Source organism: Tetrao urogallus (genome assembly GCF_951394365.1).
Source record: "Tetrao urogallus genome assembly, chromosome: 1".
In the NCBI taxonomy this organism is placed as follows: domain Eukaryota; kingdom Metazoa; phylum Chordata; class Aves; order Galliformes; family Phasianidae; genus Tetrao; species Tetrao urogallus.
In genome coordinates, this window is record NC_136813.1 from 190,698,893 (window position 1) to 190,713,188 (window position 14,296).

At 46.0% G+C, this 14,296-nt stretch overlaps 1 protein-coding gene across 1 annotated transcript in view; it reads right to left on the minus strand.

The window, feature by feature from the left end:
• The window catches only part of PODXL (podocalyxin like), a gene marked incomplete at its 5' end in the record, with an annotated part of 37,293 nt that extends 25,041 nt beyond the window's left edge, over window positions 1-12,252 (minus strand). The window contains one exon of the mRNA XM_079544889.1: window positions 12,207-12,252. Coding sequence (XP_079401015.1) covers window positions 12,207-12,252 — 46 coding nt within the window. The remainder of the gene's footprint in view (window positions 1-12,206) is intronic.
• Window positions 12,253-14,296: the final 2,044 nt, after the last annotated feature.

Sequence of the window (14,296 nt, forward strand, 5' to 3'; positions counted from 1 at the left end):
TAGACGATCTGAAAGGTCCCTTCCAACCCAAACCATTCTATGATTCTATGAATTTATGTCATCAAGAAGAGCAAACCTTCTTTTCCCAGTCTCATAGGCTTCATGGTTTAGCTATGAGTTGAACAGGGCCAAGACAACTTGCAGACTTTGAACTTAGGGATACACAGTGAGGTCCAAGTGGCAGTGAGTTGCTATAATAAGCCATTCCCTGTTTTATGGGGGGAAAAACATGGGAAAAATACATGAAACCTGCCTACAGGCACCTCATAATCACCTGTCCATCACAGAAAAGGATAGTCCTGTTGCACAAAACTGTGGCTGTTGCTAAGTATATTCTCCTGCCAGACCTGAGCAGAGGCAAAATCTTATTCCCTTGTTGCCTGCTGTGCTCACACCGAACCAAAATCCCTACATAAACGACTCAAGAGCTGCACCTTCCTCACCCCCCTCTTAGTCAGTAAAGATGGAAACAAAGCCCTGCCCTCTGAGCTGGATTAGCAGGAAACCTCCCGAAAAAGCCAGCTGGGCTGGGGGCAGCCCTCGGCGCTGCTGCCAGCAAGGAAAGCAGCTTACATCACTACAGATTGGAGCAGCCCCACAAAACACACTCGTGGGAAGACAAAGCGTAGAGCTACCACCGAATTCCTCCAGCTCAAACACAAACACCAAACTGCCAGCACTCCTTCGGCAGGGCTCTCCTAGGAGTACTTCTCACCAAGTTCACAAGCTACGCGTGAATTTGGTAGTTTACAAAATCTGTATCTTAGCTGAGGGCTTTCAGCCCATAGCAGCCCTGTTCCTGGGGCAAGATCCTGTGGGCATTTGGAGGTTAGGGCTGGAGGCACCTCTGCGATCGTTATGCCAAAAAATCTTGCAGGCAATTAGAAAAGGAAGCTGGAAAAGCAGAGTGCAATCGCCCAGCATCAAAATTTTCCTTCCTCTTCTCATCAAAAACGCAGTAAGGCCCTCAGCAATCACCAGCCAGCTCAGAGCTTGGCATCTTCGAGTTGTGTCAAAAACGCAGCTCCTTGCATTCTTCTCCACTTTCTCCTTCATAAGCACCGCGATGCAGCTCTGCACACAGCCTGATGCCTATCGAGCTGCTCGCTCTGTGCTCTGAGATGGAGCTTCTGTGCTTCTATCAGCAGTGTGGATGAGCCGCCGTAATCTCTGTTTCTAATGGGACCAGAGGAACGACAGCCTTGCACCTTCAGGGGCTGGCTGTGCCACCAGAAACTCTTAAGATCCCCCAAAACTTTACCCTGTGCAGGTACCCATGGCAGACTTTACAGAGCAGAAAAGAGCTGGATTTCATTTTCAAAATTTTTTTTGTTTTAACAGAGAAATAGCTCTTTCCTTTCTCAGCTCAGATTTCTGCATTTCTCACCCCATTACTGGACCATACAAATTATATGACCCTCAGGAGACAACACACCCTGCTGCAACGCAGCCTTAGATGCCTACCTTTCATTGACCACCAGTCCACCCTTCCTCTTGTGTCACTTCCTTGGCAGAAAGAACAGCTTTATTTTCCCCGAGTTAGCTGCCTTAAATTGCCCTCACCAGTTGAGGCCACGACTGGGAGGAACACCAACAAAGCAAATGTGGATACTGATGGATGGTAGGCTTTGTCTTTGATCATACAGCACACAGTGGTGGAAGTATTGGCCATCCTTGCCCTCATTAGGTAACACCACCCAATCTGCTATCAGCCCTCTCCTTGTTGCCTCAGAAAAAGCAGTTTAGTGAGATGGTATATTACAGGCTAGATTTTGAGAACTGGTTTGCATGACAGCACTTCACTGTAGCATGGCCATCCTGAGACACTGATACCCCCAATAGCCTGTGAAGGATTTGGCCTGGAGAAGCACAAAGTGAGGGCTGCAAGATCCAGCCCAGGGCCTGAATGATCTTAGTGCATCCTTTGCCTTGAGCTGCCTCCAGCTGTGACACTTCAGGCAATTTTAGCAATCTTAACTGATGTATCTTGGCAGAGATGCCTCCATACAATGGAGTTGATACCCCAATAGCTGCAACAGATACATGCAGAACAGTGACGGCATGAGCAGCAACCACAATCATCTTGGTGGCAATGATCATGCTGAACAGCCTCCTAATGAAAACATCCTTTGAGAGCATCTTCCTATGGTGAGGAGCTCAAGACACTGCAATATCATATCATCAAATTGTTTTCCTTTTGTGTGTTTGTTACCTTAAACACGATGTTTAATCATCAAGCCAACTGGAGAAAGTGTTCTCGTGTAGGATCATCAGAGAGATGGATCTAAATGGCCCAGCTGAGAGGTTCCAGGTTCCCCCAGGTTTCACACAGTTGTCTATTAATAGGGTTTTACTTCAGAAAAAAGAAAGGGGGTTGAACTTACTACTCCTTGTGCTTCCAAGATCCCCATGATGGCCATGCAGTGTGCCTGGGTGGGAGCTCACCAGGATCTGCCAGGCTACACTGCTCTCCTGGACACAAGAACAGCTCCAAGCTGTCGTTCCATGGGGAAGACCTGCACTGCCATGGGTCACTGTCCTGGCAAGGTGAGGTCAACTCCTATTTTTTGAAAGGATGATGTGAATAGCATCAAACAGGAAATATATACATATACATTACAAACAATACGCTGCGCTAAGTATAAATGGAACATCCATGATACTTGGGGATTTGGAATTTTTCAGCACTAAATGAGATGGGATTTGGATGCAACACAAAAACTGGTGAGCCAATTAAAGACAGTTAACCCTAATCCTAACCTTTTTTTTTTTTCTTTTTCCCTTTTTTCCCTTTCTTTTTTTTTTCCAGTGCCCCAGCCTCTCTGCATATAATAGAAAGACACATTCAGCAATTCCACCAATGGTTAATTTTAAACTGTGAAAGCAACTGGGAACTGGCAGCTGAAAAATAAAATAGCTTTCTCTCCTGTTTTAAACAGTAAAAGTGAGATTTAAGAGAACAACTCCTGTTTATTCACAACCCCCCAGGGACAAGAAACAATTCATTTCAGTCACTAACTCCATCTGAGATTGACACTTCAGATTTGCTCAATACGTTTCTTAGTTTTAATCTTGAAAGCGTGTTGAAAAGTGTATGTGTTAGGTATCCAAGTCCTTGGTTGCCTGATGTATCTTAAAAGAATTTTAAATGCTGTTTCACATCTGTCAGTTTAACAGAAATTTCACTCATGAGTGAAGAGTGATTGCCTGCAATGAGCCCAAAGTTAGCGCCGTTCATCACTTCCTAGGGAGACCTGAAAGATGTACACATTAAAAATCAAAACAGAGTGGTGGCAGCCTATATAGCTGTTTAAACAAATATGTTCAAAGTGTGACTACCCAGTTAGAAAATACAGCTGAAAGGTAACAGCAGGCTGTAAATCTCCATGTTTTACAGTGAGCAACCAAGGGGAATCAACCTTGCGTAAGGGATATAGCTATGAATTGGAAATGAAAAGCATGATTAAAATGAAATCATTCCAATAAAGACTTTTTGCTTCCTTATTTTAAACCATGATTGAAATTCCTACTTTAAGCCACATCAATTTAAATCAAAGCACTTTGCAATAAAAGGAAGTTTTGAACCCTTTGTGAGGTTTTAATGAGAAAAAGCACGTTCCTGTATTGAATGTGGATAATGGGGATTCATTGGTACCTCAAGGACCTGTCTTAGAAGCCTACAAATTGCACAGAGTGAGAGTTTGGAGGGTTTTTTTTTTTTTTTCAGCCGTCTGGGAAGAACTCATGTTCAATAGTAGGGTGTTGTAAGAAGCTCAGAATGCATCTTTTTTACGATACTTTACATGATTATCCAAGATGGGAAAATTTATCACCTGTACCAAAGAGGTCAGCATCTACATGTGAATTACCCGAGGCTCAGGCAAGTGAGGCACTGATGATCTCAAGAGTCACTGGGGTATACTGAGATTAACTTCTGCGTGCTTGAAAATTGAGGTCAAGAGGGTGATTTGCCTGCTGGCCTCACATCCAATCGGATGTCACGTCTCGTTTTGCTCATGGTTTGCCTCGGTTGCCTCTTGGCTTTGCCAAGAGCCCTACGGCAGGTGCAGGCTCATTCCATTTGTAGCACACTGCACTGCTGCAATCCAACCTTCCATTGCCATGGATGCTTTCGGTGTGCTTATAGCATTGCTTTAACTTGGCATCAAACCATGTGCATTTTGAAAGAGGCGCTGCCCTGCAAGAATATGAACACTGTCACAGTGTGCTGAGCCAGATCAGAGAACTGACCCATCTGAAAACACAGCACTATTTAAAAAAAAAGAAAAAAAAAAAAAGAGCAGGGTGGGAGCTGTTTTGTGCATTTACTGCGAGTTATTATGTTCTCCATCTTGCCGAGAGAAACCTGTGGGAACAAACTGATGCAGGCTCTGAAACCAAATCAGGTCACCATCAGCTAGAGAGGGAGAACACGGCCAAAAGATTTCATGAAATAAAATGCTGGGTTGGAAGTGGTGCAATAGCAATCTCTATTGAAAAGGCTTAATAGTAGCTCACCTAGAACATGCTAGAAAACGTTCTTCCCTTGACTGTGCCTTAGGCATCTCTTCTGTTGGTTGATAAATTAGAAAGGATGAACAAGGACAGCTATAATTTGCAGAATCATAGAATCGTTTGAGTTGGAAGGGACCATTAAAAGCCATCTAGTCCAAATCCCCTGCAACTGGGGCACCACCATCAATGTGGGCAACCTGTGCCAGTGCTTCACCACCCTTATTGGAGCAGGTTGCCAGATACAGGGGTATAATTGCTTATTTAGAATATGTATATATTTAATAACACTCCTCAGAAGCTCTGAACATACTTGCATGCTGCCATTGACAATGCTAAGCCTCAGACACAATGAAGTGAGCATAAAAAATACATGCTTCATACCCATCAAACCTTTAACTTCACGCTGACCCCCTTTTACAAAACTAAGAATCATAGAATCATAGAATCATAGAATCACCAAGGTTGGAAAAGACCTAAAAGATCATCCAGTCCAACCGTTCACCTATTACCAAGAGCTCCCACTAAACCATGTCCCTCAACACAACACAACCTCCTGCAGTCAGCTGGGAGGGTGACTTTTTTAGATACAACCCATTCAATTATTTTTAAAACAACTGATTAAACGTTTTAAATCATCCCCATCAAGTCTATTCGGCTCCTCTCTAAGAAAGCTACAGAAGAGCTGAGGAATGCAGCACGTCTCTTGCTCGTGGGTCCACCTCAGCTCCTGGTACTGGTGCAACCATTTGTGATTATCCAGAGAAAAGCTGTATCAATACAGCTGATGCCAATTGGATACGTGCTGGGGAATGCAGTGCACCGCTTTGCCCACTCTGCCCTTTCTCACAGTCGAGGAACACAGTGCCGTGATAAGCAAGGTGTAATAGTCACCCTGAAAGCCATCCAGGCAGTATCATTTAAACTTTGGACATTTTTTTTTTCCTCACTGCATTTGTGGTGGAATTTCTTATCTCACCCTTCTGCCTTTAGACTCTGGGGGGGAAGAAAAAAACAACGTGTTTGTTATCACGCTTCAAAGAAAGGACTTTTTCAAACACAGTTTCTCCAAAACCTGCAAGCCCTTTCAAATTCACTCTGCCAGAGTTAGAAATCTGGTATTCTCTCTTGGACTGTGTTTAGCAGAAACCACTTAGAATAAATGCCTGATAAGCGTGTCTCCTCCTTTCTTACAATAGCCAGCACGCAGATTTAATGTATCTTTAAGTACTACAGCTGAATAACTCTAAGCCAGTTTCTATCTCCTTCAGTTGGATTTACTAAAATCAATTAAGGCGGAGAGAGAAAAATTCAGCCTTTGTCATTAATAACTAAGGCCTTATGCTACCACTGCAAAATGACCTTCTCCTCTCTAACACCATGCACGTGTGCTGGAAGACCAAAGCTGCAATTTGCAATTCTTTGCGATTGAATTTGCAAAGAAAAAAAAAAAAAACCTGCTGGATTAATCCAGCTTTTATTTTGGGTGCTAAGAATATGAAGCCAACCTCAGGGCAACAACTACAATGGGAGTAACTCAAAAATAAAACATTAACTGTTCCATTTTGGAAATCTCCTTGCAAATCCCACCTGCCTGTTTCTAAGGCACACATCCTGCACTCAGGTTCAAACACAGCCTTGATTTTAACCCAAAGACTGCTCTTCCCACCTGCCTTACAAGCTGCAGTCCTTATGGTGAGCTCCTGACCCACCAAGAACACATCTCCAAACCCACATTTTTGGACGTTTCTAAACAGATACTGTTAAGCAAGATCAATATTTCTGAGGGCAGATCCTGGATGCTTTTGGTGTAACATAAACCCTGTAGGGCACCATCCATGGACATACAAATCTCTAGTATCTAAATCATAGAATCATTACGGTTGGAAAAGACCACTAAGGTCATCCAGTCCAACCATCAACCCATGCCCACCATGCCCACTAACCACGTCCCTCAGTGCCACATCTGCCCTTTTCTTGAACACCGCTCTACCACCTCCCTGGGCAGCCTGTTCCAATGCCTCATCACTCTTTCTGAGAAGAAACTAATATCCAACCTGAACTCCCCTAGCACAACTTAAAGCCATTCCCTCTTGTTCTATTGCTGTTAACAGGGGGAAAAGGCCAACCCACACCTCGCCACAACCTCCTTTCATGTCACTGTAGACAACAGTAAGGTCTCCCCTGAGCCTCCTCTCTTCCAAGCTGGACAATCCCAATTCCCCTCTGCATATGACCTGTTTTCCAGAACATTCACAGTTACACTGCACTTTTTCAGACTCACTCATCTCCTTACACACCTGAATTCTCCCCAGAATAAGGGGATAGTGGCCCCATCACTATGTTGAGCAGTGGTGCCTTGGACAAGCCATGTACAAGTTGAGCCGTGCTAAAAGCCACATCACAATGTGGGGAGCACAGTGCATTCAGACACTGCCTTTTTGCAGCTGGTTTATTACGGATGCATATCTAAAACCAGGTGCTGTACCATAGCTGAAGGCTCTTTCCCATTCATTTGCCCTTCTGCTCTATTCCGGGCATTGAGGCGTCGCACGGACTGCCTCCTTGCAATACTTTGTCACCTAACTGTCACCAGCAGCACACACAACAGTAAGCACTCCTGGCCTGTGACCAAGAAAGCCACAACACGTGCATTATTTATGGGAAGCAATAGGTACTCGCTGCACGTGGAGCAGCATGTGCTGCAAAGACAGTGATTTGCAAAGCAGCCACATGTGGTGATGAGAAAACTTCAGCAAGAAAATCTGTGCTCTGATAAGCAAATGATCAGTGGAGAATAATGGTGCCTTAAGGGTCTGGAGCAACTTCACTTTATATCTTGAAGCACAGAGGTTTTTTTCACAATAGGGTTGAGAAGGCATCCTGGCATTTGCTGGTTGCCAATGGGCCTCAGCAATTTTCAAAGACCTGAGATTTGAGATTCTCTATGGCTCAAGTCCAGTATCCATGCAGCCCACCATGTAGCTCATGCCAAATATCCCACCTCAAAGCTTTGCACTACAAATAGTAGTAGCAGGAATGCTACTACTGGCATTTTCCAGGACTCTCCAGAGCACTCATTATTTCTAGCACTATTTGCAATTCAAAACAGGCAGCTGACTTCAGGTGGGTTTAAAATCTAATGTAATGTGGTTTTGGATATGGAAAAGTCCCACTGCTTAGACACTTCAAAACTGGAGCTGTGACATGAGGAGAGCACTTCTCTCCTGTCTCCTTCCATCTTTCTCAGGGACCTCCAGAGCAAAGCACAGCAAAGCTTCTGCCAAGCACTACAGCAGAAATATGTGCAATTAGAACCATTTAAACTTGACGAAGTTCCCAAATAATGAAGAATTCAGCATGACAAAGCACCTCTGGGTATGGGACACCATCACACCACCACAGTTTAGGGGAAAAGAGCAATTATTTGGTCAAGCACCAATGGCACTTGAAAGTGACCATCAAATAGAAAGGATTCAGCAGGGGGTTGGAACTACACCCACAAACACCAAGGCTGGTTGTCTCACAAGCTGCAATGCTGTCTCCCATCAAAGAATCCCAAGACAGGTTTCTATAGCACACAGCTCTGACATGGCTGTGCAACACCTGTGCAGAAAACAACCAACCATGCCCCAAATACTCCATGGTTTCAACCCCAACAGCTCCATCTTATGGGTGCTTAGCACACTTTATGGCATGTGAGCTCATCCAAACACATTCAGCAGCAAGATGCACCCTGGTTTGTCCTCTGTGAAGCCAGGGGTTGGACTCAATGATCCTGACGGGTCCCTTACAACTCGGGATAGTCTATGATTCTACGAGCACAGGTGGCTGGAGAACAACAGCTGTGATGTTAAACACCTGGATTTAGTGGGAGGTATTCCTTCCCATGGCAGGGGGCTCAAACTATGCGATCTTCAAAGTCCTTTTCAACCCAGACTGTTCTATGATTCTACGATTAACAGATGACTGTGTGCATCTTCTAGGATAACAATAATAACATAAGCAAAATTTGCTGAAGAGCTCTCTGAAAGGCAGGGCATGCACTGCAACTCAGGAACAACATAGTTACGCAGAGATTGGCTGGTTATGGAAGGAGCTGTGCAGGCCATCAGTGCACACAAAGAGATTTTTGAGGAGGAAATTGGTAGGGGCATGAGAAAATACTCCAGAGAGCTTGTGAGATTACACATGCCTGCACATGGGGAATGGACCAAACAGGGCCACCTGGATTCCTGCAGAGTTCAAGCCCTTCTGTGACGTTTAGGACTGAAGGTGAGGTGAATGCTTGGCTTGGTGTTCAGGAAAGGGTGTTCTGTGCCCCTGTGTGTGGGTTTGCACCAGGCTTGGTCCCAGCTGCCTGGACCATATGTGGAAGGAGCTACTGAAGGCACCATGGCTCTGGGTGCCATGGTAGATCTTCAGGGATAAGGCAAAGGGCCCACTTGGTGAAGGACTTGCAGCTGAGCAAGAAGGGGGCAAAATGCAATGCAGATGTGAGCAGGTGGGATGGATGCATCCTGTATGTAAATCCTGATAGCAAATCTCTGCTCTAGAAAAGTGATGTAACACCCAGAATAACACAGGGGATACTGCACAGCCTGAGGGATCCTCACTGACTGGAATTTAGTTTCCAAATCCCACTGTCCCAAAACACTCCAGAGCTTGCTTGCACTGTGTTGGCATTCCTATGTCATCTGGAGGGTGCAAGTGGGGATGGAAGATGCAGGATTCAAAGGGAAATAATAACTGAAGTGCAACCCAAACCTCTCTGCAAATGCTGAGAGCAGATATTTGCAGCCAGTCTCCTGCCACCACCAACATGAGTGATCACCAGCCTCCTCATCACAAGCCTTTAAAGCAACTCTCTGGAATTAAATCAGTGTATTGCATGGCTCCAGCTCCTTTCATCCAGGGACCTTCAAGCGCTTTACAAACAAGCCTTTAATTAAGCCTCCTAAAACAGACCCATGGGGTATCATTACTGAATCTGTTTTGCCACCGGGGAATCAAAGGTATTGCACTGCTAAAATGGCAAGAGTTGGAAATGAGTTGCAAAAATCCCGTCAAAGTTCCTCCAGCAGTGACTGTATGAGAATATGCGTTCTGCTTCAGTGCTGAATTTGAAACGCTTCAGTTAATGACTTTTTTCCTCCTATTGGCACCCACCAATTTCCTGCTTCAGCCCATCTCAGCATTAGCATCCAATGAATCAGATGGATTTTAAGAATGCACGTCTTTGACAGCTTGTCTTGGACAAACACGAGCTCCGAGCACCAGGGAACCAGAGCAGCTTTTGGGAATGAAGAAGGCTGTTTTGGCAGCAGCCCGAAGATGTGTTTGTTTACAGCCAGACAAAGGGTAAGGGCTGCTCCTGCCCTTAGGGCAGGTTTGAGCTTGGGGCTCTTCTTAATCCTCTGAGGATAAAACATATCGTTTTACTCTTCCTGATGCAATTCTGCTATTGTGCCCCCAGTGGGACAGAAGATCTAATAAGTAGGAGGAATAAATAAAATACCCTGGGAGCATGCTATAACTCCGTAGGGCCCCTCACAAGCTGTCTGAATTTCAAGATGTTATGTGCCCCATGTTTTACGTGCAGCATCTCTTGTGTGGAGTGGCTGTGCTTTGTTTGAGTGTGATTTTACTCTGATTTGTGGCAAAAGAGAAATGGGGGGGGGATCTTTTGAGAATCAGCTGCAAACCTGGAAGCAGCATTCGTAGCAAAACAGCTGTACCTCAAAGAGCTGCTCTTAAGAACTAAAGTCCAATTCTGCTCTGCCCCAAACACAACCTTGTCACCTTCTTCATCACGGCAATAGAAACCATCCCAAAACTCAGCTCCCTGCTCACTCATGAGTTTCACATCCAAATTAAACAGAAAACAAGCACAAGTGGCATTGAGCTCCATCCCAGTTACTCCTTTAAGCCACAAAAAAAAACTTCTGGTTTCATTTACAAACTCGACTTCTGTCCAATTTGGTGGAAAAAGAAGTGCACTATTTGAGTAACGCAGAGGGTTACGATAGACAAGCACTGCTGGGACCAGCAGCAAGACCTGGCCAAGCAGTCATGCCCAAGTCCAAACACCCAGCTGCAAAGGAAGCCTATTTCGACCCCTAAGGAAGAAAATCCCGGTGCCAGCAACCAAGGAACAACATAAAAGCACCTCTAAGGAGCTTATTTCAAACCTTAGGAGCAGCAACTAATGGCAAGGAAATGCTGTTTTTTGAAGGATTTAATCAAATAATTTCCGAGAAATATGTAATAGGATCACTTGAGAGTGCTGTAGAAACAGGTCCCTCTATCTTCCCAGGGCACCATCCTGGATCTGAAACCTGTTTTTGTCCCACTCTGCACTCTGTTCTGAAAAACAACACAAAACCTTCCAAGAAGCCAAATTCAGCCAAATTTTGGCCAGCGTCAGAAAAACTGCATTAACAACTCATGCTTTATGCCAATATTAATGAGGCTGAGCCCTTTTAACAGCAAGAGAATTTTCTTGCAAAGCCCACGTCAGCATCAGGAGGAGACGAGGACTTCCCACCTGCATGCCCACCACGACCAGATGCCACGAGGTGACACAGTAACACCCATGAGCAGCAGGACAATAAAACAGGGGCAGGCAGATTCCAGCCTGACCTCGGCCAGTAATTTCCCCTGCAGTTCAGACCCCAGGGCCCTCCCTTCACTCTGCTTTTACCTCCAGAGAGATCCCGAGCTTTTGTTACCTTGAATCAAAGCCTGTGCAGCTCCCCGGAGGCTTCGCTGTTCGATGTGACCCAGAGCAAGATTTCACCTCCTCTTTTATTATTTTCCCCCATTTCTCTCTGAATCAAGAGATCCCCCAACTCTTCCCTGCCTTTATTCCCCTCAAAAACAATCCGTGCATTTCATTTCCCCGCTACTTGCCTGTGCAATTTAAGACCATCACTCTGACAAAACCATCCCTCCCACAGCCATTCTCACAACACCCCAGACAGCATCCGCACCTCCGCTCCCCAACCTCCGCAATCCCTCCCAGCAAAGGGTCTCCACCACTCCACCTCCAACACTGACTTTGCCATCTCTCCTCATCTTTTTCCCACCTCTCCACAAAGCAAAGGCACGGGCTCAATCCGGACAGCACCATGCACTCTGGATCTTTGCCACGATGCCTCCAACCTAAAGCAGAACCATGACTCCAACCCAAAGTCCAACCATGATGCCAACCCAACATCCAAGCCACGACACCAACCCAAACTCCGACCACAACTGGGGCCCCAAAATTGCTGCATGAGGCTCAGTGCTCCATGCTCTCTTTTCCATACCGCCGCTCCAGTGCCCCACTGAAGGGCTTTGTGAAGAAGCAGCGCGTTCAGCTCACAGCGTTGCATAAAGGAACGAGCACTGCGGCGTGCTGCCTTATAGATTCGCGCCCGAAGTTGAGCTGCCGGTTGGCAATTCGAATGCTTTCCTGCACTTAGTTTCTAAACGAGAGGCTGAATAAAGCCAGATTCACGCACACACCACCCCAAGTGCTTTTTTTTTTTACACCTTTCTTCCCCAATTGCTTCCAACGAGTAAAGAAGAAAGCAGAGAGGGAGGATGCTGGATGTGCGCATCACCCAAAAAAAAACAACAGCAAAAAAAAAAAAAACAACAAACCAGCAAAGCGAAGGCAAAACAGCGAGGCGGCTCCGGGTGCCACTTACCGTGCAGCAGCAGCGGGAGCAGCGGCAGCAGCAGCGGTGCCCGCATGGTGCTCTGTGCGGCCGTCCCCGCTTCGGCTCCCTGCGCTCTCCCCGTCGGGCGCCCGCTGCCCTCCCCCGGCCCCGCACCCGCTGCCCCCTCCGCAGCCGGGGGAGGTGCGCAGCATCCCCGGCCCGCCCTCGCCTCCGCCCCCTCGGAACCGGGGCTGGGGTTGGAGGGGGGGTTGTGGATGTCAGTTGATACAAGGGGATTTGAGGATGGAATTTGGGTTTGTTGTCCGGGCGGAGTTTTGTGGAGGGGTTGGGATGCGTGGAGGGGATTTGGGATGTTTGTCGCAAGGAGGGGTTGGAAGGATTTGGGTTTTTTTTTTTAGTGGGGTGGGAGTCTGGGGGGAATTTGGAGTTCCTGCTTGAGATAAGAGGTGATCTGGGGGTTAATTGGGATAAAATCTGGAGGAATTTGGGAGTGATTGGGTTATTCATTGAGATTAGGGGCATTCTGGGCTTTTATTGGGATGGGGGTCTGAGAGAGGATGTCTGGGTTTCCTCAATGCTATGGAAGGTGATGTAGGGGTTATTTGGGGTAGAGTTTAGGAGGAATTGGATTTTCTACATGGGAATATATCTGGGGATTTTGTCTAAAGGGTGCTTGGGGAGATTTGGGGTTTTTACTGGGATGTTTGTTTGGGGTGGGATCTGGGCTGTCATAAGGGGTGATTTGGGGTTAGGGTAGATTTGGGGGTTTCTTAGGATAGAGTTTGGAGGGAGCTGGGTTTTCCGTCTTCATGTGGATGTATTTGGGGTATTCATCAGGATGGACGTTTGAGGGGTAGGTGGAAGATTTGGGATTCTCACCTACCCTTCTACAGGTGGTGAACTGGGGGGTTCGTAGAACTTGAGGGTAGAGTTTGGGTTTTCATCAGGATAGGGGTTTGCAGGGATTCTTAGTGGGTGGGATTGGGGGCATTCATCAGGATGAGAGCTTTGGGCAATTTGGGGTTTTTTACTGAGATTGGATTCTGGGAGAATGTCTGTGTTCCCCACCTGCCATAAGACATGGGCAATGGTTCTTTGGGGTAGAGTTTGGAGGGGGTTGGGCTTTCCATCTGGATGTGGGGGAACTTGGGGGATTGGGGATTTTTACTGGGATACAGTTTGGAGGAGAATTTGGGACTTCCAACCCCCTGTAGGAGGCTAGATGGAGGGTTTGTGAAGCTTGGAGAGGAGGTTTGTGTTTTCATCAAACACACAAGAATGGAGGGCTGTGGGATTTGCCATTTTTATCAGGGTGTGATTGGATTTGGGATTTTCACCTGCAAGAAGTTGAAGTGCTGATTTGAGGTTCTTATCTAGATAAGGATTTTAGGGAAGGATTTGCAATTCCCAGCTGCATGACGGAGATTTTGTTGTTTCAGCATGAAGGTTGGGTTTAGGGTTTTCATATGGATGGGGATTTATTTGGGATTTTCATTCTGAAATTAGGATTTTGGGAGTTAAATTTGGAGGAGGGAGTTGGAATGGATTTAAAGTTTTCAACTGAATGGGAGTTTGGGGATTTTCATCTAGGTAGTTTGAGTTGGGATTCTCACCAGGACTGGAGACTGATTTGGGACTCTTACCCAGAGGGAGTTGGATTTGGGATTTTCTCTGTTCAGCTTTACTGCCTCCCTGCCTATGTCCCCATGGTGCAAAATTCCCCTGTCTCCTCCTCTTCCCCTCCAGTGACATGTGGAGATCCTGGAACAGGAGATGGTGAAGGGAAGAGTCAACACTCCACCACTACAGTGTAACAAGGACTAAATTATTATCAGATTTTTGTGCTTTTTGTGGCAAGAAGAAAGAGTACTGGCATTTTTTTTTACTTGTGTTCAGGCAAGGAGCAGCTAGGAGGAAGCTTAAAATAAGCTCAGAACTTTGCACCAAATTCTCCCCCTTGCACTGGCAGATCCAGCTGAACCATGAAAGTTCCCAGCCTGGACCCAGAGGTGATGAAAATAGCTCTCACTCCAAAATGGGCTCTCCAGATTTGGTACTTTTGATGTCTTCAGTTAAAAATTGACTTTCTTCTTGTTGCAAGGTCCTTGCAACCTTGA